The sequence below is a fragment of the Tachypleus tridentatus genome, chromosome 10 (genome assembly GCF_004210375.1).
Source record: "Tachypleus tridentatus isolate NWPU-2018 chromosome 10, ASM421037v1, whole genome shotgun sequence".
In the NCBI taxonomy this organism is placed as follows: Eukaryota; Metazoa; Arthropoda; class Merostomata; order Xiphosura; family Limulidae; genus Tachypleus; species Tachypleus tridentatus.
This window is the reverse complement of record NC_134834.1, coordinates 8,288,916-8,314,939: the sequence shown is the minus strand read 5'-3', so window position 1 is coordinate 8,314,939 and position 26,024 is coordinate 8,288,916. Positions and strand designations below refer to the sequence as shown.

The 26,024-nt window shown below is 32.3% G+C and overlaps 1 protein-coding gene across 1 annotated transcript in view; it reads left to right on the top strand.

The window, feature by feature from the left end:
• Positions 1 to 26,024, top strand: part of LOC143228720 (SWI/SNF-related matrix-associated actin-dependent regulator of chromatin subfamily A member 5-like) — a 36,379-nt gene that overhangs the window by 8,864 nt on the left and 1,491 nt on the right. Inside the window, 21 exon segments of the mRNA XM_076460009.1 lie at positions 5,206 to 5,306; positions 8,707 to 8,886; positions 9,710 to 9,865; positions 10,355 to 10,486; positions 11,161 to 11,166; positions 11,168 to 11,230; positions 11,606 to 11,650; positions 11,652 to 11,716; positions 11,802 to 11,938; positions 13,229 to 13,440; positions 13,860 to 14,012; positions 14,247 to 14,379; positions 15,234 to 15,382; positions 15,876 to 15,998; positions 17,800 to 17,910; positions 18,752 to 18,865; positions 18,977 to 19,102; positions 19,470 to 19,586; positions 19,738 to 19,872; positions 24,258 to 24,470; positions 24,832 to 24,948. Of these exon segments, the coding sequence (XP_076316124.1) occupies positions 5,206 to 5,306; positions 8,707 to 8,886; positions 9,710 to 9,865; positions 10,355 to 10,486; positions 11,161 to 11,166; positions 11,168 to 11,230; positions 11,606 to 11,650; positions 11,652 to 11,716; positions 11,802 to 11,938; positions 13,229 to 13,440; positions 13,860 to 14,012; positions 14,247 to 14,379; positions 15,234 to 15,382; positions 15,876 to 15,998; positions 17,800 to 17,910; positions 18,752 to 18,865; positions 18,977 to 19,102; positions 19,470 to 19,586; positions 19,738 to 19,872; positions 24,258 to 24,470; positions 24,832 to 24,948 (2,588 nt within the window).

Sequence of the window (26,024 nt, the reverse complement as noted above, 5' to 3'; positions counted from 1 at the left end):
GTAATATTGACTGATCTACAGATAAAGTACCAAGTTCCTTAACTAAATGTAGTTATAATTAGGTTAACATTTCTGCCATGTAATATTGACTGATCTACAGATAAAGTACCATGTTCCTCAACTAAATGTAGTTATAATTAGGTTAACATTTCTGTCATGTAATATTGACTGATCTACAGATAAAGTACGAAGTTCCTTAACTAAATGTAGTTATAATTAGGTTAACATTTCTGTCATGTAATATTGACTGATCTACAGATAAAGTACCATGTTCCTTAACTAAATGTAGTTATAATTAGGTTAACATTTCTGTCATGTAATATTGACTGATCTACAGATAAAGTACGAAGTTCCTTAACTAAATGTAGTTATAATTAGGTTAACATTTCTGCCATGTAATATTGACTGATCTACAGATAAAGTGCCATGTTCCTTAACTAAATGTAGTTATAATTAGGTTAACATTTCTGTCATGTAATATTGACTGATCTTTAGATAAAGTACCAAGTTCCTTAACTAAATGTAGTTATAATTAGGTTAACATTTCTGTCATGTAATATTGACTGATCTACAGATAAAGTACCATGTTCCTCAACTAAATGTAGTTATAATTAGGTTAACATTTCTGTCATGTAATATTGACTGATCTACAGATAAAGTACGAAGTTCCTTAACTAAATGTAGTTATAATTAGGTTAACATTTCTGTCATGTAATATTGACTGATCTACAGATAAAGTGCCATGTTCCTTAACTAAATGTAGTTATAATTAGGTTAACATTTCTGTCATGTAATATTGACTGATCTACAGATAAAGTGCCAAGTTCCTTAACTAAATGTAGTTATAATTAGGTTAACATTTCTGTCATGTAATATTGACTGATCTACAGATTAGATAAAGTACCAAGTTCCTTAACTAAATGTAGTTATAATTAGGTTAACATTTCTGTCATGTAATATTGACTGATCTACAGATAAAGTGCCAAGTTCCTTAACTAAATGTAGTTATAATTAGGTTAACATTTCTGTCATGTAATATTGACTGATCTACAGATAAAGTACCAAGTTCCTTAACTAAATGTAGTTATAATTAGGTTAACATTTCTGTCATGAAATATTGACTGATCTACAGATAAAGTACCAAGTTCCTTAACTAAATGTAGTTATAATTAGGTTAACATTTCTGTCATGTAATATTGACTGATCTACAGATAAAGTGCCAAGTTCCTTAACTAAATGTAGTTATAATTAGGTTAACATTTCTGTCATGTAATATTGACTGATCTACAGATAAAGTACCAAGTTCCTTAACTAAATGTAGTTATAATTAGGTTAACATTTCTGTCATGTAATATTGACTGATCTACAGATAAAGTACCAAGTTCCTTAACTAAATGTAGTTATAATTAGGTTAACATTTCTGCCATGTAATATTGACTGATCTACAGATAAAGTGCCAAGTTCCTTAACTAAATGTAGTTATAATTAGGTTAACATTTCTGTCATGTAATATTGACTGATCTACAGATAAAGTACCAAGTTCCTTAACTAAATGTAGTTATAATTAGGTTAACATTTCTGTCATGTAATATTGACTGATCTACAGATAAATTACCAATTTCCTTAACTAAATGTAGTTATAATTAGGTTAACATTTCTGTCATGTAATATTGACTGATCTACAGATAAAGTGCCAAGTTCCTTAACTAAATGTAGTTATAATTAGGTTAACATTTCTGTCATGTAATATTGACTGATCTACAGATAAAGTACCAAGTTCCTTAACTAAATGTAGTTATAATTAGGTTAACATTTCTGTCATGTAATATTGACTGATCTACAGATAAAGTACCAATTTCCTTAACTAAATGTAGTTATAATTACGTTAACATTTCTGTCATGTAATATTGACTGATCTACAGATAAAGTACCAAGTTTCTTAACTAAATGTAGTTATAATTAGGTTAACATTTCTGTCATGTAATATTGACTGATGTTCAGATAAAGTGCCATGTTCCTTAACTAAATGTAGTTATAATTAGGTTAACATTTCTGTCATGTAATATTGACTGATGTTCAGATAAAGTACCATGTTCCTTAACTAAATGTAGTTATAATTAGGTTAACATTTCTGTCATGTAATATTGACTGATCTACAGATAAAGTACCATGTTCCTTAACTAAATGTAGTTATAATTAGGTTAACATTTCTGTCATGTAATATTGACTGATCTACAGATAAAGTACCAAGTTCCTTAACTAAATGTAGTTATAATTAGGTTAACATTTCTGTCATGTAATATTGACTGATCTACAGATAAAGTACCATGTTCCTTAACTAAATGTAGTTATAATTAGGTTAACATTTCTGTCATGTAATATTGACTGATCTACAGATAAAGTACCAAGTTCCTTAACTAAATGTAGTTATAATTAGGTTAACATTTCTGTCATGTAATATTGACTGATCTACAGATAAAGTACCATGTTCCTTAACTAAATGTAGTTATAATTAGGTTAACATTTCTGTCATGTAATATTGACTGATCTACAGATAAATTACCAATTTCCTTAACTAAATGTAGTTATAATTACGTTAACATTTCTGTCATGTAATATTGACTGATCTACAGATAAAGTACCATGTTCCTTAACTAAATGTAGTTATAATTAGGTTAACATTTCTGTCATGTAATATTGACTGATGTTCAGATAAAGTACCATGTTTCTTAACTAAATGTAGTTATAATTAGGTTAACATTTCTGCCATGTAATATTGACTGATCTACAGATAAAGTACCAAGTTCCTTAACTAAATGTAGTTATAATTAGGTTAACATTTCTGTCATGTAATATTGACTGATCTACAGATAAAGTACCATGTTCCTTAACTAAATGTAGTTATAATTAGGTTAACATTTCTGTCATGTAATATTGACTGATCTACAGATACAGTACCAAGTTCCTTAACTAAATGTAGTTATAATTAGGTTAACATTTCTGCCATGTAATATTGACTGATCTACAGATAAAGTGCCATGTTCCTTAACTAAATGTAGTTATAATTAGGTTAACATTTCTGTCATGTAATATTGACTGATCTACAGATAAAGTACCAAGTTCCTTAACTAAATGTAGTTATAATTAGGTTAACATTTCTGCCATGTAATATTGACTGATCTACAGATAAAGTGCCATGTTCCTTAACTAAATGTAGTTATAATTAGGTTAACATTTCTGTCATGTAATATTGACTGATCTACAGATAAAGTGCCAAGTTCCTTAACTAAATGTAGTTATAATTAGGTTAACATTTCTGTCATGTAATATTGACTGATCTTTAGATAAAGTACCAAGTTCCTTAACTAAATGTAGTTATAATTAGGTTAACATTTCTGTCATGTAATATTGACTGATCTACAGATAAAGTACCAAGTTCCTTAACTAAATGTAGTTATAATTAGGTTAACATTTCTGTCATGTAATATTGACTGATCTACAGATAAAGTACCAAGTTCCTTAACTAAATGTAGTTATAATTAGGTTAACATTTCTGTCATGTAATATTGACTGATCTACAGATAAAGTACCAAGTTCCTTAACTAAATGTAGTTATAATTAGGTTAACATTTCTGTCATGTAATATTGACTGATCTACAGATAAAGTGCCAAGTTCCTTAACTAAATGTAGTTATAATTAGGTTAACATTTCTGTCATGTAATATTGACTGATCTACAGATAAAGTACCAAGTTCCTTAACTAAATGTAGTTATAATTAGGTTAACATTTCTGTCATGTAATATTGACTGATCTACAGATAAAGTACCAAGTTCCTTAACTAAATGTAGTTATAATTAGGTTAACATTTCTGTCATGTAATATTGATTGATCTTTAGATAAAGTACCAAGTTCCTTAACTAAATGTAGTTATAATTAGGTTAACATTTCTGTCATGTAATATTGACTGATCTACAGATAAAGTGCCAAGTTCCTTAACTAAATGTAGTTATAATTAGGTTAACATTTCTGTCATGTAATATTGACTGATCTACAGATAAAGTACCAAGTTCCTTAACTAAATGTAGTTATAATTAGGTTAACATTTCTGTCATGAAATATTGACTGATCTACAGATAAAGTACCAAGTTCCTTAACTAAATGTAGTTATAATTAGGTTAACATTTCTGTCATGTAATATTGACTGATCTACAGATAAAGTACCAAGTTCCTTAACTAAATGTAGTTATAATTAGGTTAACATTTCTGTCATGAAATATTGACTGATCTACAGATAAAGTACCAAGTTCCTTAACTAAATGTAGTTATAATTAGGTTAACATTTCTGTCATGTAATATTGACTGATCTACAGATAAAGTGCCAAGTTCCTTAACTAAATGTAGTTATAATTAGGTTAACATTTCTGTCATGTAATATTGACTGATCTACAGATAAAGTACCAAGTTCCTTAACTAAATGTAGTTATAATTAGGTTAACATTTCTGTCATGTAATATTGACTGATCTACAGATAAAGTACCAAGTTCCTTAACTAAATGTAGTTATAATTAGGTTAACATTTCTGCCATGTATTATTGACTGATCTACAGATAAAGTACCATGTTCCTCAACTAAATGTAGTTATAATTAGGTTAACATTTCTGTCATGTAATATTGACTGATCTACAGATAAAGTACGAAGTTCCTTAACTAAATGTAGTTATAATTAGGTTAACATTTCTGTCATGTAATATTGACTGATGTTCAGATAAAGTACCATGTTCCTCAACTAAATGTAGTTATAATTAGGTTAACATTTCTGTCATGTAATATTGACTGATCTACAGATAAAGTACCAAGTTCCTCAACTAAATGTAGTTATAATTAGGTTAACATTTCTGTCATGTAATATTGACTGATCTACAGATAAAGTACCAAGTTCCTTAACTAAATGTAGTTATAATTAGGTCATATTTTAATCGTAGAACTTAAGAAACAGAACTGTACAATGCTATACATGTTAATTCACTATCGTGAAACATTATGCTTATCATATTTAAAAGTATATAATGGATTTTAAAGTGGACATAGGAGGGGGGTTAACTGTGTAACCTTTTCCATAATTAACTGTACATTTGTTATCTAACAATATTTGGTATTCTTTCCAAACTTTGATTTACTAAAGCTAATGTTGTGATTCTGGATAGATATCAAAACTGGTGAGCTGAGGGACTACCAGATCCGAGGACTGAACTGGATGATATCGTTGTATGAGCACGGCATTAACGGGATACTAGCTGATGAAATGGTGAGTATCAGTGACTTATCAGAATGATGTGTTTATTCTTCATTGATACTACCCCTCGGTGTGTATTCCTGTACGTGGTGAGGGGACCTCTCAAGGAAGGTTCTGTTCTGTCAGTTTATCTCCTCTGGCCTTGAATTTTTGTCGACGGGTGGCTCCCTTTGGTCAGTCGGCTGGTTCAATTGCACTAGGGTCAACCAAGTGCTCACAAAATAAAAAACAGTGATGTCGAGAAAACCCACTTGTGGGTAATATGTATGTAAAAATGGCTTGTTTGGGTTAGGAAAATTTTTTACGTGGAGGAGTGAACAACGTTTCGACCTTCTTTGATCATCGTCAGGTTCACAAAGAAAGAGAGAGGTAAGTGACCAGAAGCTGACCACATGTTTGAAAGGGGTTGTGTAACTGAGTGTGGGAATGTAGAGGGCGGGCTTAGATGTTTGAATATATAATTTTATATTATTTATTTTATTATTATTATTTATTATATTATATTCTGTAATATAGATATAAAGGTGTTCCTTTGTATTGGTTTATTTTTGGTTTAAGTTGTTGTATAAGTAAGGCTCCTTTAATTTTGCATTTGTTTATGTTTGTTTGTTTGTGTAGTATTTGAGTGTTTTCTATGGTTATGTTGTGTTTATTTGACTTGCAGTGTTCAAAAAATGTGTGAAGATGACTTTTTATGTTCTTTGATCTGGTTTCCATTTTTCTACTTGTTTCTCCAATATAGAAGTCGTGGCAGTTATCACATTGTATTTTATAAATAATGTTGGTGTGGTGTTTGTCAGTGTAGTTTTTACATAGTATAGACCTCAGTTTTGTGCCTGGTTTTTGAATAAATTTGGTATTAACTGGAATGTCATATTTTGTTACTAGTTTTTGCCAAATGTTGGTTATTTGTCTGCTGATGTCGGGAATATATGGTATGCAGGTCTGTTCAAAAAATACGCGGACTGTTTGAATTGCGCGGCTCCAGTTGGTTCCAGGCGAATCCGCTTGGTGTCGCTAGGTTCGCACAGATCAGCTGATTACGACGCCATTTCCCGATTGCAGATATCTTTTTGTGTATTAGCTACGCGGTTTTAAGTGAAATGCGATTTTTTTCGTTTGGCAGATTTCAGAATGAATGACCTGAAGGAGCAACGACTTGCTGTGAAATTTTGTGTTAAACTTGGAAAATCTGCGACTGAAACTTTTGCTATGCTTAACATGGCTTACGGTGATGTTGCTATGAAGCGTACAGCATGTTTCAAGTGGCATGAACGTTTTAAGGATGGTCGACAGTCCATTGAAGATGATGAGCGTCCTGGATGTCCTTCCACGTCAACTGACGATCCACACGTCGACAAAATCAACACCCTGGTGTGGGCAAATCGACATCTGACTGTCAGGGAGCTTGCTGAAGAGTGTGGGATATCAGTTGGATCTGGTTACGAGATTTTGACCGAAAAATTGAAGATGCACCGCACTGCTGCGAAATTTGTGCCTCAGAACTCGTGAATTTTTGGCCAAACTCTCGATCACTGTTCTTCCCCACCACCCTACTCACCTGACCTTGCTCCTTGGGATTTTTTTCTTGTTCCCCAAACTCAAAAGACCCTTGAAAGGAAGAAGATTTGAGACAATTCCCGAGATTAAGGCAAATGCGACGAAGGAGCTGGAGGACATTACAAAAGAAGCGTACCAGGACTGTTTCAACAAGTGGAAACACCGTTGGGATAAGTGTGTGCGTTGGGGAGGAGAGTACTTTGAAGGGGACCCAGACCTGTAACTTCTAAATAAAGTACATTTTGTTTTATGACGTCAGTCCGCGTATTTTTTTAACAGCCCTTGTATATGGTTTAGTGATTTTTTGATTCTTGAGATATATTGACTTTAGTTGGTTGATTTTGCTTTCTGTCTAGGTGTGTGCGTATAATGTTTTCTACGGTTTGTGGAGGAAACTTATTGATGTTGATGAAGTATTGTTTTATTTTGTCTAATTCATCGTTAATTTTATCTGGTGAGCATAGTTTTATGGCTGTGTTTATTTGGTTTCTTAGTATGTTGAGTTTTTTGTTTTGTTTCATGTGCTGAGTTCCAAGGAATGTATAGTCCAGTATGGGTGATTTTTCGGTGGATTTCTGTTTTGAATTGTGTGTCGGTTCTTGTAATTTTGAGGTTAAGAAATGATATTTGATTGTTTTCTTCCTGTTCACATGTGAAGTCAATGTTGGGATGTATAGAGTTAATGTGATTGAAAAAATTAAGTATGTGTTCTGTAGATTTGAATCCCACAACCGTGTCATCTACATATCTGTACTAGTATAGTGGTGGATGTAATGCTGTGTTAATTGCTTGTGTTTCAACTTGTGTCATACAAATATTAGCTAGAACTGGTGATACTGGGTTGCCCATGCTTTGGCCATTTGTTTGTATGTAGTTGTGGTTGTTGAACATGAAGTTTGTCTTTATCGTGGTAAATTCTATGAGGGTTGCTAATTGGTTGCTGGGAATGTCTATAGATGGGTTAGGGTCTCGGATATAGAGTTCTAAGGCTATCTTGCAGGCTTCAGTGGTTGTAACTTCTGTAAAGAGGGATGTAACATCGAAACTGGCCATTAAGGCTTTATGATTAAGTTGATTTAGATTAGACTTGAAATTAAAAGAGTCTTTGATGAATGAGCTAGCTGATGTTAAATATTTGGAGAATGCCCATGCTATGTTTTTACCAAGATTGTAATTAAACGATTCATATGTGGACATTATTGGTCGTAATGGACAATCTGGTTTATGAGGCTTGGGGATGCCGTATATTTGCGGTGTGCATGAGTCGGTTTTACGTAGGTAGAAATAAAGTGTTTGTGAAATTGTGTTGGCTTTTTTTCATTTGTAGTAGTAATTTGTTCAGTTGCGTCCTCGTGTGTCTTTGTTGGATTTGTGTGTATTGGTTTAAATTTGTTAGTGTCTCATAGGATGTTGTCATTTTGTGGATGTATTCATTCGTGTTCATTATGACTATAGCGTTACCTTTATCTGCTTTTAGAATTTTTATGTTTTTGTCTTGTTTTAGGTTTTTAATGGAATTAATGTCTCTTTTTGTAAGATTGTTAATAATCTTAATTGGTAACAAACTGAATTCGATCAGCGGTGCTGGAAACAGGAAGACTGTTTATGTTTAGTGTTTATTAGTCTGTATTAAACAAGAATCTGTAAATGAGTGTTATTCTGTGAGTACCAGTCATTGAGTCAAATTAGTACATGTCTTACAAGATTTGTCTCATGGTTTGGTATTGAGTGAATGGATGTTAGTGGAGAATTGTGATTCATCTGTAACTTAGTAAACTTGGATAAAGATTTGTAATGAAAGATCAAGACACCATCCATTAAAACTGTCCATATATGTTTTTGTTCTTTACAGGGTTTAGGTAAAACTTTACAAACTATCTCTCTCTTTGGCTACATGAAACACTATCGGAATGTCAACGGACCTCACATGGTGATTGTTCCTAAGTCCACCTTGGCCAACTGGAAAAATGAATTTAAAAGGTGGTGTCCTAGTCTGAAGGCTGTCTGTCTGATTGGAGACCAAGAAACAAGGGTGAGAGAAATGGTGCTCAGTTTCTAACAACTTTGTAGTGTTGAGTTTAAAAGGTGGTGTCCTAGTCTAAAGGCTGTCTGTCTGATTGGAGACCAAGAAACAAGGGTGAGAGAAATGGTGCTCAGTTTCTAACAACTTTGTAGTGTTGAGTTTAAAAGGTGGTGTCCTAGTCTAAAGGCTGTCTGTCTGATTGGAGACCAAGAAACAAGGGTGAGAGAAATGGTGCTCAGTTTCTAACAACTTTGTAGTGTTGAGTTTAAAAGGTGGTGTCCTAGTCTAAAGGCTGTCTGTCTGATTGGAGACCAAGAAACAAGTGTGAGAGAAATGGTGCTCAGTTTCTAACAACTTTGTAGTGTTGAGTTTGTGCTTTTGCAGAGTTCTGGAAATTTTATTATTTTGTGCAATATTAAGATTGATATGTGTTAAGAAAGGTAAACACTTTTTCTCTCCTCTGGATGTCTTAAAACTTTTATTTATATAGTAATGAAATTCTTATAATTACCACACTTCAAACACTTCATGGAATTATTCTGTAATCATGAAATTTTAGACTTAAGAAAATAATATCTTAATTTTTGAAACTTTAAACTTAAAAGTTATCTGATGTACAGTAATCTGTCAGTTACCATTATTATTAAATATAGAATTACAAAAGTTCCTTGTTTGTTGTACCATAAGGTTAATGATTATTTATTCATGACCCACGGGTATTTGGTATTTCTTGTTTCATGCTTGTAAGTCAGCTTTTAGGCTTAAATTATTATATAATCAACTTACTGTAATGTTTTATTTCTGTCTTAAAATTGCTTCTCTGTTTAATCAGGCTGCTTTGATACGTGATACGCTGATGCCGGGAGAGTGGGACGTCTGCGTGACGTCTTACGAGATGGTTATTAGAGAGAAAGCAGTTTTAAAAAAGTTTAATTGGAGATACTTGGTGATTGACGAGGCTCACCGTATCAAGAATGAGAAATCCAAAGTACGTATATTTAATATTTATATGGTTTGTTTATGGAGCCTCACCGTATCAAGAATGAGAAATCCAAAGTACATATATTTAATATTTATATGGTTTGTTTATGGAGCCTCACTGTATCAAGAATGAGAAATCCAAAGTACGTATATTTAATATTTATATGGTTTGTTTATGAAGGTAACTTTGAGAATAACTTGTGTGTGTTTGTGTAACAACTTAAGTAAAATCCATAACATCACATGACTGGGCTGATGTTGTTAAAAGGTGGGTTTCAACTCATCAGTTATTGAATAGAAGACTGTTTCATTTCAACTGTACAAACTTGTAGTCTTTGTATATCATACTTTGTTATATACAAGTTTGTGTGATTGTTTAGCATGGTGTGAAGTTTTAAGGGAGAGCATATTTTAAAATATTTTTACACCATTCTGACTTAGGTATGACACACAAGTCAATTCTGAAACTATTACACAGTACCCTTTGTACTTGCAGCTTTCAGAAATTGTTCGAGAGTTTAAGTCAACCAACAGACTGCTCCTAACGGGAACACCATTACAGAATAACCTTCATGAACTCTGGGCTTTACTCAACTTCCTGCTACCTGATGTGTTTAACTCCTCTGAGGTAACCACTTGTTGTGTAGTTCTAATGTTTTTGTGTAGAGGTTGCTAGTGAGGTACAATATTTAATCTTTAGCTGCAGAATTTTTCCCAGCATTTTATAATTTCCTGTTTTTATATATTTTATTTGTATTATGTAATATTTCAATATGTATATACAGATAAAAAAAATTGTATGTAATTTTTTTAAAAAGTAATTCAGCATGCTCTGAGCCAACCATATCAGTGGGAATAATTTTTCCACCAATCAGAATTTAATAATAAACTGGGTGCGTTCTGTAGGCTGTTGCTTGAAAGAAATGAGAGTGCACCATATGGTGTGTGCATGAGTTTACTTGTCATTTTACAGACACACGGTATGACACGTTCTACAGCTAAAGGGGTTAATAATGCACTTTGACACATTCTCTCAGATAACTGTAGTCTACACCAATTCAAAATATTTAGGCATGTTTTATGTTGTGTAATAACATAGTTTGTTAGAAAAGAACAAAAGTTGGCAGTCCACAAGGATAGATCCAATTTGTTTTATACTCATAGTTTGGAGAATGAAACTTAGGAATTATACAAACAAAACTATTTGAGAAGAAAACCTGATTTTGATGTATTTTTGTATAGTATTATTTTGAGTTATATTTGTAATGTAAGATAAATCAGTGTGATGTATGATCTTTATAGGACTTCCGATGCGTGGTTTAATACAAACAACTGCTTGGGGGACCTTAGTCTTGTTGAAAGATTACATGCTGTAAGTTTTATCTCTGAAATATCTTCCTGTAATTCTATATTAATTGTCTCTGTATCCGTTAGTAATGTGAACTTCCAACCATATCGAGGCCATACATTTACAGTAAAGTTAAACAAGTAATGAATATAATTAAATAAACTTGTAGAGTTTTAAATGCAATGTTTTGTCAGTTGCTTACTCATGTGATTGTTAGTGTTATTACTAAAAAGTTATATTAGCTAATGTTTCACAACAATCTGTGTATGAAATATTCTAGTCAATGTTGTTAATGAAAATAACATTAAAGAAATCTGAGTTTATCTTACGTTGTTATAATGGTTTTAAAAATTAAGACATTTCAGAATACTGGACATTTAGTAAATTTGTTTTTCTCAGGTACTAAGACCCTTCTTGTTACGTCGACTGAAGTCGGAAGTGGAAAAAAAAACTGCCACCCAAGAAAGAAGTTAAAATCTATGTTGGTCTGAGCAAAATGCAGAGAGAATGGTAAGTTGAACATCATGAGGAAACGTAATTTCTTTTTCTTATCCACCCCTGTTGCAAGTCATGTAACCTTAATGTTTTATAATAGGTACACAAGAGTATTGATGAAAGACATTGATGTGGTGAATGGTGCCGGGAAAGTTGACAAGATGCGACTTTTAAACATTCTGATGCAACTTCGGAAGTGTTGTAATCATCCGTATCTGTTTGATGGGGCTGAACCAGGTTTGTTTGTTTGTTTATGAAAACTTCTATTTGTGATGGGGCTGAACCAGATTTGTTTTATTCCAGAAAGTTTCTGTATTATTGTTTTTGATTATAAAAATATATCTTTTCATTTACACATCTTAAAACTCATTAGACTCCTTGGACTGGGTCATCGAGATGCTTTCCTTCCAAGAACATTTCTCTACTTTTTATTGTAGGTATGTTATGAGAGTGACAGTAAGTTCTACTTTTCAATTAATTGTAACCATGTGCTACCACCTGAACTTTCAAGCCTCTCAAATCTGCAGTTCATATTTGAGGTTTACCATATTTTAACTACATGGGTTTCTGACCCAAATATTGTAATTTCTTCCATGCATGCAGTATTGGTTAGGTGAATAGTTTTATTTACTGTTTATCTCTGGTTTTAGTTCAATATTTGTATGTTTATGGCATAGCACAGTGTTTTATGGCTCCATAAAGACATTTGATCTATGTTAGTAAATTATATGTATAACTCTTTAAACATTAGTTCACTTTTTGAATTGATTTGATTTTTGTTCATACCCTACATGTTATTTTCTCCAGTCACCATTTCTTCCACACCCACGTGTTCCCCTTCATCTTCCACGCCCACTCGTTCCCCTTCATTATGTTAAAACATAATTATAATTATTAGTAAATTGAACTTCACTTCTTGGATTTGGAGAAATTTCTTCTCTTGAATACTTGTACAGTTTGTAGTGTTTTTGTTTTCCAGTCATTTTTACGATAACCATGCAAGTCTTTTCCTGATGTAATTGTTTCAGTTACATTAAGTGATTATTCCAAGTTACATTTCTTTATTTTCTTTGTAATATGTTCAGTTGATTAATTATTATTTCTACCTGTGTTGTTTTGACTGGTTTTTTTATCTTTTCGGTAACTGACAACAGGATGTTTAGTCGTTTTTCATTACATTACATTAGCTGCTAACTTGTTTTTGATAATTCATGTCTTTTTCAGTGGCATGGTCTTTTCATTGGTAAAAGTGTCGTAATTATAGTGTGACAGTTAGTCCCACTGTTTGTTGAGTAGCCGTGAAGCTAAAGGCAGGTGTTTTCTAGCCACCTTCCATCTACTCTTTCTGTGCTAATAAGCAGTTTTGTGTAAAATTCAACAAAAATAACCATAATTAACAAATATGCTAGGATTTATTAATTCCAGAGAGTTATAGCTTAATTTCCAATACCTGTATGGACAAGTTGAACATTTAGGAAGACACAGTTTACTTCTGCGATTCATGTGTATATTAAACCTATGTTACAGGGCCACCTTACACTACAGATGAACACCTGGTGTACAACTGTGGAAAGCTTGTTATTCTTGACAAGTTACTTCCAAGGTTACGGGAACAGGGATCTCGCGTTCTCATTTTCTCACAGATGACACGAATGTTGGACATTCTTGAGGACTACTGTCTGTGGCGAGGTTATATGTATTGTCGTCTAGATGGACAGACCCCACATGAAGATAGAGAGGTATGTAAGTGTGAGATGTTACCTGGCATTGTGTAGGTAAGTTTGAGTTGCATTTACTCTGCTTGACATACTGGACTCCCCACCCTTAGAGGGAAGAGAGTAAGTACAAGACATCTGGTTATCTAGGTAGGTTTGTTTGAGTAATGTATATTGAGGACTGGATGGTTAGCCCCATGAAGATATAGATGTAAGTACAGGGCAGTTCCTTTTGTTATCTAGATAGACTTGTCCAAATTGAAATGTAAAACACGTATGAGCACCTGGCAAACACAAGAGAATGTCTGATGATGTACAATAAAAGTAATTTTATATTTGGAATTTTTATGTCCTGAGTTTTAGTGCTTTACATGCATAAGATGGCTAACAGTTTCATTTATCAGCAAATACCTCTAGGTATTTAAGTAAATCTTGTTTTTCAGATTCAAATAGGCGAGTTTAATAAACCTGAAAGCGAGAAGTTTCTGTTCATGTTAAGTACTCGAGCAGGTGGCCTGGGTATTAACCTTGCTACTGCTGATGTGGTTATTCTGTATGACTCGGACTGGAACCCTCAAGTTGATTTACAGGCTATGGTAGGTCGTATTCCTCTTATGACTTATGGCTAAAGTATCTTGTGTTTACTAAACCAACCATGAAGTTTAATGAGAATTGGATAATGATAAGATTATTAAATCTAAAAAAGTTGTGTATTGACATGGGTGGGACTTGCTGTGTTATGCCTTTTCTGTTTTGTTTTTTTTACTGGATGAACTAATATTTGTATAAGCTGTACTTTGGAAGTAACCCTGAATTTTTTATGTATCTAGGATCGGGCACACAGAATAGGTCAAGAGAAAACTGTTCGGGTTTTCCGTATGATAACAGAGAACACGGTAGAAGAAAGAATTGTCGAACGTGCTGAAATCAAGCTTCGTTTAGACACTGTTGTTATTCAACAAGGTAAAAACCGTTTATTGTCTGGTTACTGTTGTTTAATAGGGTATTGTCACGGGTTGTGTAGATATTATTTAGCATGGTATTGTCTTGTGTCCAGTATATTTGTTCAGCAAATCTTGCATTAAAATTTCTCAACAAAGTATTGTTATGGATTAAGTAGAAAATGTCATTCGGCCCTAGGGATTGTGGTTTTTGTTAGCTAACGTTTTTACTTAATGTTAAACTATAGCTCGTAGTCTGTTACTGACTAAAAATATTGTTTTTTTATGATCTGGATATGTAAATATGTCTTATTGTCATAAGAGTAGGCTAGTGGGTGAGTTGACTAGCTGCCTTCACTGTAGTCTATCACGTTGAAATTAGGGATGACTGTGGGATATGCTTGTATTATCGGTTTGTGCAAAACTCAACAAACGGCCTACTAAATATTTACAGTTATGTTGTTAGTGGATAAAGAAATCTTTCGTACACTGCAGTCGTTCATTAAGACAACAGTAAGACAAATTTGATAAAGTGGATACAAACAGTAGTGAGTAAAGTATTTTGAAATGTAATATTTAACTGAGTAGATGGTAACTGTTAAGAAATAGGTATACATGAAAGATTTGTTGTTTATAATCTGTTATTTACCTAAATCCAGCAACTTATGGTTGAATAAACATTTTTTTGTGAACCTTCAGTAAAGTGGATGAATTTGACACGCATGATTTATTTGTTATCTTGTTTATAATAAAAGACCTGTATAAATGTTTAGTAATAATTCTCAGTTAGTTTTCCTAATGACCTTTTAAGTTATAGAGTAGATTACATTGTTGTAAACTTTTCAGTTCTGTAAGTTCTTGTGATTTCACTTGTAGGACGATTAGTAGACAGCCAAGGAAATAAACTGGGGAAAGATGAAATGTTAGGAATGATTCGGCATGGTGCAAACCATATATTTGCATCAAAAGATAGTGAAATAACTGATGAAGATGTTGATGCTATCCTTGAGAAGGGAGAACAAAAGGTATATAAATAGTCAATAAAAGTGAGACATTGTTTTTAAATTGAAAAATGACTCAGTATTAAATTTTAAAAAATGTAAATTTGTTTATAACTTTCAAAATAATCTATTCAAATGTTAATTATTTTGTTTGTCAGCCATCTTCCTGAGATGTGCTTCAACACTGACTGTAACTTTCAAAATGATCTATTCAAATGTTAATTATTTTGTTTGTCAGCCATCTTCCTGAGATGTGCTTCAACACTGACTGTAACTTTCAAAATGATCTATTCAAATGTTAATTATTTTGTTTGTCAGCCATCTTCCTGAGATGTGCTTCAACACTGACTGTAACTTTCAAAATGATCTATTCAAATGTTAATTATTTTGTTTGTCAGCCATCTTCCTGAGATGTGCTTCAAAACTGACTGTAACTTTCAAAATGATCTATTCAAATGTTAATTATTTTGTTTGTCAGCCATCTTCCTGAGATGTCTTTTCTTATTTCTCCTGCTAGACAGAAGCTTTACAGAAAAAGTTAGAATCCCTTGGAGAGAGCTCTCTGAGAAACTTCACTCTTGACACACCAGGTGAAAGTGTTTACAAGTTTGAAGGTGAAGATTACAGAGAAAAACAAAAGGTATTTAAAGAAATTATTTAACATTTTAACCAAAATTAACACTTTCACTATGGACATCTTTTTCTGCATGTCACTAAGTTTTGGTAATTTACATTTAAACTTTAACTAAACTCTTTTTGTATAAAAATTTATTTTCTTTAAACAACTTAATAAATAAACTAAGTTTTATAAGGTTTTTTTTTTTAAATTCTGAACTTCTGGAAACTTTTGACATTTTCCCACTATTCACCCCCGTCTCCAACTTGTTTACCCCACCCCTCCGTGAAGTAAGAATAACGTAACTTATAATGTTGTCATTGTTTAGGCTTAACATAATTTTTATGTTTCAATTTTTTACACCTTTTTTCTTGCCCTGAAATTTAATGCTATAATATTTATAACCAAAGAAAGTTGAAATTTTAATGTGTCCAATGCCATATTGTATATATTCTACTTACACTGCATTGTTTTCTATACAGAGAATGTTTTGTTTTGATTTTCATTAATGTTTATTTCCAGATAAGTCAGTTTCACAATCCTCATTCTTATAGGAAAATTAACAGTTAGCTTGGGTGAATTTATAACAGTTCTCGCATTGTCAGAGAGCCAGAAACTTTGTGAGAGTGAGGGGATATTTAATTTTTTTTGTATGTTAGTCTGTTCTTTGGTGCATTATTTATTTAACTAAAAATTGTTTAATGTTTCACTGTGGTTAGCATAAAAATAAGTAAAGTGTTATTGACAGCAAGAGAAAATAGGATCGGGTATTTCTTTGTTTATTAAATAAAGATATTTTTAGATTAGGTAATAATAAATGAAATGATAATATATGTTTCAGAGGGAAAATAAATGCAGCAACACTATGTTGAAAGTTAAGTGTTAAATCTCTAAACATGAAGACTACAAAGTGGTGATAATGTCAGATTGATCAAGCTCTCTCTGAGAGAGTTAACGTAATTTTCACTTGGAGCAGTCAACATGTTTACTTCTCATCTTCATAGAGAAATATTTAGTAGAAATACTTTATTAAAATTTCACATTTCTTTGTCTGCAGATTATTGAAAGTTTGTGATATTATGTGAAGGTAAAACTAGTTGTGGGATAGTTAATTACATTAACATGTAGTGGATATTGACTCTGGACATTTTTAACAAAGAAACTTGGTATTAGTGTCAGTTAAATGCTAACTTAAAAATTTGTTGTTTTTCAGTGATGTATATTTGAATGGATAGTCTGTGCCACATGTTTGTACCAGCTTGAAATAATGTTTGTACAAGTAACGAGACTGATATAAGTAACAGTACCACTTAAAACAAGACTGATACAAGTAACAGTACCACTTAAAACGAGACTGATACAAGTAACAGTACCAGTTAAAACGAGATGATGCGAGTAACAGTACCAGTTAAAACGAGACTGATGCAAGTAACAGTACCACTTAAAACGAGACTGATACAAGTAACAGTACCACTTAAAACGAGACTGATGCGAGTAACAGTACCACTTAAAACGAGACTGATGCGAGTAACAGTACCACTTAAAACGAGACTGATGCGAGTAACAGTACCACTTAAAACGAGACTGATGCGAGTAACAGTACCACTTAAAACGAGACTGATGCGAGTAACAGTACCACTTAAAACGAGACTGATGCGAGTAACAGTACCACTTAAAACGAGACTGGTACAAGTAACAGTACCAGTTAACTGTTACACAATTCACATAATTTTGTTTTTTATGTCAGACCACGAGACTTTATTACGCATGATCCAAATTAGATATTTTTTATACTGAAGAAATTATGTATTTCTCCCTAACGTAGGCTAGTGGAATGCACTGGATCGAGCCTCCTAAACGAGAGAGGAAAGCGAACTATGCTGTTGATGCTTATTTTAGAGAAGCGTTACGAGTTAGTGAACCAAAAGCTCCCAAGGTACAATTCATAAACTTTTAGTATTTGTTCATAATGTTTAGTGCTAAAGGTAATTTTCTGGTTATTAGTGCTTAATCTGAAAAACAAATTTGTAAGAAACTTAAATAAAACTTATAATAACTGTAAGTTCACTTGCTCAGGTTAGTTCGTACCTTGATATTTTATGAAACTTGGTGTTGAATGAAAAGCATCATCAGTGTTGTGCTGGTACAGCAGATTGTAACACACTCATTTTACTCATAGTTTCTTAGAATTATAAAACTATCACTGGGATTCCAATTGAATTTCTTTGTTTTCATTTTCAAAATGAGACTTAAAATGATTGTTCATTTTTGTGGTAATTTACATTCTGTGTGGCCATTTTCAGTGGGGCCTAACTTCTATATTAATAGATAAGTCATTTCCAATCCAAGTTCTTTTTAATAAAAAACTGTGATTGGATAATTATAAGATTCTGCAGCGATTGAGATGTCAGTTTTGTCTGAAAAATGTTTTCTAATTTTTATAAGTAATTTTTTTTATTGTTTTTCTACTGCTTGTGAACAAGCTGGTAGGTAAAAGGGTATAGGACATCTGGGTAACAAAATAAGGGTTGAATGTCTTGCAGGTTTTCCTGATGTGTTATAGTCTTTGTTTCTTTAATATTTGTTTTTAGGTTTTGATATATTTTACTAATTCTTTTTAAATATTTTTGCATGGTCTCAGTTTAAAACTAACATACACATGTAATTTTGCATTTATTATATATTTTAAATGTGGTTTTAGGCTACAAGGTGTTGATATCTCAAAATAAAACTGGACAGATAGAACTTATCTTTTTCTCAAATTAATTTTCATGTAGGCTCCTCGACCTCCCAAACAACCCAACATCCAAGACTTTCAGTTCTTCCCACCTAGGTTATTTGAACTTTTGGATAAGGAGATCTATTATTTCAGGAAGACTATTGGATATAAGGTAATATTTCTTTTCAATTGTATTCATTGCTAATATTATTTCTCTTGTGAGACTTCTGTTGTAATTTACGTTATAATTTCAATATTTTTCCTCTTTACCAATGATTAATAGGTTCCACAGAATCCAGAACTAGGTGCCGACGCTGACAGAGTCCAGCAAGACGAACAGCTAAAGATTGTCGAAGCTGAACCTCTAACGGAAGAAGAAATTGCTGAAAAAGAAAAACTTTTGACGGAGGTATCTTTGCCAAAATAAATGTACTTATGACGGAGGTATCTTTGTCAAAATAAATGTACTTATGACGGAGGTATCTTTGTCAAAATAAATGTACTTATGACGGAGGTATCTTTGTCAAAATAAATGTACTTATGACGGAGGTATCTTTGCTAAAATAAATGTACTTAACAGCAAATAATTTTTAGGAAAATCTTTAATTACAAAACTGACTCTGTACATAAAATGTAGTAGACGCATCGTGTGGTAAATTATTGAAATGATGAATGTTAATATGAGGTAGTTTTATAGCATGTATGTCTATAATTAACCACATGTGTTTTGTTATTTTTAATATTTCGTGACATCATGAACATAATTCTTCATTCAGGGATTTACAAACTGGAGTAGGAGAGATTTCAATCAGTTTGTGAAAGCTAATGAGAAATATGGAAGAGATGACATTGAAAACGTGTCTCGGGAGGTGGAAGGAAAATCTCCAGAGGAGGTATCTGATTGTTTCTTTGTGGAGTTCATTATATCCTGGTACCATTTGAAACAGTGTTTGTATTATATCAGATCTTTTGTCAGCTGCTTAACTGTTTTCCTTTTTTAGATATAAATAAAAGTAATGTATAACAAATATTTCACTTATTTAGGTCATGGAGTATTCTGCAGTGTTTTGGGAAAGATGTCATGAGTTGCAAGACATTGAGAGGATCATGGCCCAGATTGAGAGAGGAGAAGCCCGTATTCAGAGACGGGCCAGTATCAAGAAAGCTCTGGATGCCAAGGTTAGAACTTCTGTCACTTTTTACAAGTTAGAATTTAAGATCAGTAGAAATCTGTTCTTTTTAAATGTCTCCAGTAACATCTTTTTCTTCATGTCCTGAGGTTGTAGTGAGTTACATTGAAATGTTAACTGTGCTACTTTCTTATCTTGATATGCCAGTAATTATATTATACAAACTTAGCTAATAGTTTATACTTCAATTGTATTATAAGTTTTTAAAGTTCTGCTTGTACTTAAAAAATCCGAAATTTCACATAAAGTGAGAACTGCGACATTTCCTCTCTTTCCCCACCCCTGAGAACTGCGACATTTCCTCTCTTTCCCCACCCCTGAGAACTGCGACATTTCCTCTGTGTCCCCACCCCTGAGAACTGCGACATTTCCTCTGTATCCCCACCCCCTGAGAACTGCGACATTTCCTCTGTATCCCCACCCCCTGAGAACTGCGACATTTCCTCTGTATCCCCACCCCCTGAGAACTGCGACATTTCCTCTGTATCCCCACCCCCTGAGAACTGCGACATTTCCTCTGTATCCCCACCCCCTGAGAACTGCGACATTTCTTCTGTATCCCCACCCTTTCTTCTCTAATTCACTTACTGCTCCTCCAAAAATATGAAATTTGATGTAGAATGTAAATTACTTGTTATAATATCATCTTTCAAGTAAAGCATAACATTCATATTTGGTGTAGAATGTAAATTACTTATTATAATACTATCATCCTTCAAGTAAAGCATAACATTCATATTTGATGTAGAATGTAAATTACTTGTTATAATACTATCATCTTTCAAGTAAAGCATAACATTCATATTTGGTGTAGAATGTAAATTACTTATTATAATACTATCATCTTTCAAGTAAAGCATAACATTCATATTTGGTGTAGAATGTAAATTACTTGTTATAATACTATCATCTTTCAAGTAAAGCATAACATTCATATTTGGTGTAGAATGTAAATTACTTGTTATAATATCATCCTTCAAGTAAAGCATAACATTCATATTTGGTGTAGAATGTAAATTACTTATTATAATACTATCATCTTTCAAGTAAAGCATAACATTCATATTTGGTGTAGAATGTAAATTACTTGTTATAATATCATCCTTCAAGTAAAGCATAACATTCATATTTGGTGTAGAATGTAAATTACTTGTTATAATATCATCTTTCAAGTAAAGCATAACATTCATATTTGGTGTAGAATGTAAATTACTTGTTATAATACTATCATCCTTCAAGTAAAGCATAACATTCATATTTGATGTAGAATGTAAATTACTTGTTATAATACTATCATCTTTCAAGTAAAGCATAACATTCATATTTGGTGTAGAATGTAAATTACTTATTATAATACTATCATCCTTCAAGTAAAGTATAACATTCATATTTGGTGTAGAATGTAAATTACTTGTTATAATACTATCATCCTTCAAGTAAAGCATAACATTCATATTTGATGTAGAATGTAAATTACTTATTATAATACTATCATCCTTCAAGTAAAGCATAACATTCATATTTGATGTAGAATGTAAATTACTTGTTATAATACTATCATCCTTCAAGTAAAGCATAACATTCATATTTGGTGTAGAATGTAAATTACTTATTATAATACTATCATCTTTCAAGTAAAGCATAACATTCATATTTGGTGTAGAATGTAAATTACTTGTTATAATACTATCATCTTTCAAGTAAAGCATAACATTCATATTTGGTGTAGAATGTAAATTACTTGTTATAATACTATCATCCTTCAAGTAAAGCATAACATTCATATTTGGTGTAGAATGTAAATTACTTGTTATAATACTATCATCTTTCAAGTAAAGCATAACATTCATATTTGGTGTAGAATGTAAATTACTTATTATAATACTATCATCCTTCAAGTAAAGCATAACATTCATATTTGATGTAGAATGTAAATTACTTGTTATAATACTATCATCCTTCAAGTAAAGCATAACATTCATATTTGGTGTAGAATGTAAATTACTTATTATAATACTATCATCCTTCAAGTAAAGCATAACATTCATATTTGGTGTAGAATGTAAATTACTTATTATAATACTATCATCTTCATAACATTCATATTTGGTTACAAATAGAAAACCAAACCTTTCTTGTCACATTCTCTCTTTCATGATTTGTTAATGTTTCTATGACATTTAATACAATATTATTTATAACTCATAGAAAACTGAAATTTTGATGTCAAGTGGTGTATTAATTGTTTGTTCTATAAAGATAATTGTTGATCTCATGAAATCCAAACTTTATTTCCATGGGAAACATGTCAACAAGTTTAGAACTGCTGGTTTTGAACAGTTAGAAAGCCAGGAAATTGTAAGATTTACAACACGTTGCCTGCTTTTAACACACTATTATTCTGTGTTCTTTAGTGCATTACTTGATCACTTAAAAAAATATTCAGTGCAGTAGTACCATTAGTATAAAAAGGTGGGGTTAAGGGTCATTATCAGTAAATTAATAGACACATTATTATTTGTGTGTGTTCTTATTTATTAACTAAAATGTAGAAACAAGAAACTTATGTTGTTCAGTAAATGTTGTGAGGTTCACCAGTTAGGACCTTATGTGTAATGTAATTTGATATTGTAACATGTTGTGAGGTTCACCAGTTAGGACCTTATGTGTAATGTAATTTGATATTGTAACATGTTGTGAGGTACACCAGTTAGGACCTTGTGTGTAATGTAATTTGATATTGTAACATGTTGTGAGGTACCCCAGTTAGGACCTTGTGTGTAATGCAATTTGATATTGTAACATGTTGTGAGGTTCACCAGTTAGGACCTTGTGTGTAATGTAATTTGATATTGTAACATGTTGTGAGGTTCAACAGTTAGGACCTTATGTGTAATGTAATTTGATATTGTAACATGCTGTGAGGTACACCAGTTAGGACCTTGTGTGTAATGTAATTTGATATTGTAACATTTTGTGAGGTTCACCAGTTAGGACCTTATGTGTAATGTAATTTGATATTGTAACATGTTGTGAGGTACACCAGTTAGGACCTTATGTGTAATGTAATTTGATATTGTAACATGTTGTGAGATACACCAGTTAGGACCTTATGTGTAATGTAATTTGATATTGTAACATGTTGTGAGGTTCACCAGTTAGGACCTTGTGTGTAATGTAATTTGATATTGTAACATGTTGTGAGGTACACCAGTTAGGACCTTGTGTGTAATGTAATTTGATATTGTAACATGTTGTGAGGTACACCCGTTAGGACCTTGTGTGTAATGTAATTTGATATTGTAACATGTTGTGAGGTACCCCAGTTAGGACCTTGTGTGTAATGTAATTTGATATTGTAACATGCTGCATGTGAAGTTATTTACAACTTACAATGACAAAAATAAGACTGAAGTATGATTGAATGTATAGTGTTATGAATGTGAAACTACTCAGGATAAACAAGTGTAGTTTCATATTCTAGTTGGAAGTCATTCTAGAAATGGGGGAACGTAATTTAGATTGTGTGTGAAATCAGTCAAACTGACCAACCTTGTTAATCTAGGGTTAAGATAATAACAGTTGAAATATAAAGCTTTACAGAGAAAAAATTTGAAATTTACTGAAGAGGTGTTAGAGACGAGGAAAACAAAAGCTAAGATTTCCGAGACAAAAGTAATTTTATCTTTATGTGGTCATCACTTAGCACTCAGAACTAGAATATGTAAATATATTATATATATATATATGTGTATATGTTTTCATGGAAAATACATCATTAAATATTCTTTGTTTGTGTGTGTTTGTACGAAATTCTTGTAACATTCACTGAAGGTCTGCCCCATTTTTCAAAGATACACAAATTGTGTTAAAGTGTGGAAAGTAGTGAGTTCAAAATGGTTACTAGGTCAGTCTTAATTTGCATGTATTATTTTATATAATAACAAGGATGCTGGGCATGAATGTTATAACTGGATGGGAAGGAGATATGAACTTTGTGTTATAAAATAACTGGATGGGAAGGAGATATGAACTTTGTGTTTTAAAATAACTGGATGGGAAGGAGATATGAACTTTGTGTTATAAAATAACTGGATGGGAAGGAGATATGAACTTTGTGTTATAAAATAACTGGATGGGAAGGAGATATGAACTTTGTGTTTTAAAATAACTGGATGGGAAGGAGATATGAACTTTGTGTTTTAAAATAACTGGATGGGAAGGAGATATGAACTTTGTGTTTTAAAATAACTGGATGGGAAGGAGATATGAACTTTGTGTTTTAAAATAACTGGATGGGAAGGAGATATGAACTTTGTGTTTTAAAATAACTGGATGGGAAGGAGATATGAACTTTGTGTTTTTCCATCGTAGATGGTTCGTTATAGGGCACCGTTTCACCAACTTAGAATAGCGTACGGTACTAACAAAGGAAAGAACTACACTGAAGAAGAAGACAGGTTTCTGGTGTGCATGCTTCATAAGTTGGGCTTTGATAAAGAAAATGTCTACGATGAACTGCGAGCTGCTATTCGTCAGGCTCCTCAGTTTCGATTTGATTGGTTTATCAAGTCCAGGACGGCTGGGGTAAGGGATATACTGACATTCTTCACGAAAACAAGTTTTTATTTTGGTTCACTTCTAGCATGATAAAAATAGTATTCATTATAGAGATTTAGCTGCTGTTTGAAGCTTCAGTATACATGTTTGTTTTGTAGTGTATTCAAGTCAGTAGTAATGCTGTTTATTTTAACATTTGTCTCAAATAGTTTGAAGAAAGTAAGAGGTTCTCATATGTTGTGCATAGTTTCTGTTTTAACCAGGTGTAGAAAAGGTTTAATATTTGTCTGGTTTTTAAAACAGTTCATTGAATTTTACAAAGTATAGTTTTTAAACTCCTTATAATAAATGGTTAAACTTGCTAGTTTCTGTTTATCATTTTGCACAGGAGTTACAACGGAGGTGTAACACGCTAATAACGCTGATAGAGAGAGAGAACCAGGAAATGGAAGAGAAAGAAAAAGTTGAAAGGAAAAAACGTGGACCTAAACCAGGAATACCAAAGGTAAAACTTAAATACGATAAAATAAGAGCTTGAAATTTTTAAATCTCAGTTTGTATGAAGTAGTTACATTTTACTTGTATTTTAGTTTCATTTTGCAAAATGTTCTATAAATTGACTCCTGAAATGAAAACCAACCGTAACGAAAACAACCTTGTTACAGTTAGAATCATTCATCTTATTGGAACATTAATGATAAGAAGTAGCTAAGAGAACTTTGTGCTTCCTCTAATATCTGTTGACAGGATTTAGTTAATATCTGTTGACAGGATTTAGTACGTGTTTAAACTGTTTCTTCCTCCCCCTGTGTCACCCCCACCTTTAGCAGCAGTTATATTTTTATAGATGTTATGTAAACAGGAAATAATAGAATAATTTGTGAAGAACAAAATTACTAAGTATTTTGTATGTAATTCAGTTATGCCAGAACACTTGATAATGTTTCAGTTATGCCAGAACACTTGATAATGTTTCAGTTATCCCAGAACACTTGATAATGTTCCAGTTATGCCAGAACACTTGATAATGTTCCAGTTATACCAGAACACTTGATAATGTTTCAGTTATGCCAGAACACTTGATAATGTTTCAGTTATGCCAGAACACTTGATAATGTTTCAGTTATGCCAGAACACTTGATAATGTTTCAGTTATGCCAGAACACTTGATAATGTTTCAGTTATGCCAGAACACTTGATAATGTTTCAGTTATGCCAGAACACTTGATAATGTTCCAGTTATGCCAGAACACTTGATAATGTTTCAGTTATCCCAGAACATTTGATAATGTTTCAGTTATGCCAGAACACTTGATAATGTTTCAGTTATGCCAGAACACTTGATAATGTTTCAGTTATGCCAGAACACTTGATAATGTTTCAGTTATGCCAGAACACTTGATAATGTTTCAGTTATCCCAGAACAGTTGATAATGTTTCAGTTATGCCAGAACACTTGATAATGTTTCAGTTATGCCAGAACACTTGATAATGTTTCAGTTATGCCAGAACACTTGATAATGTTCCAGTTATGCCAGAACACTTGATAATGTTCCTGCTAGTTCATCATTAGCGCTATCA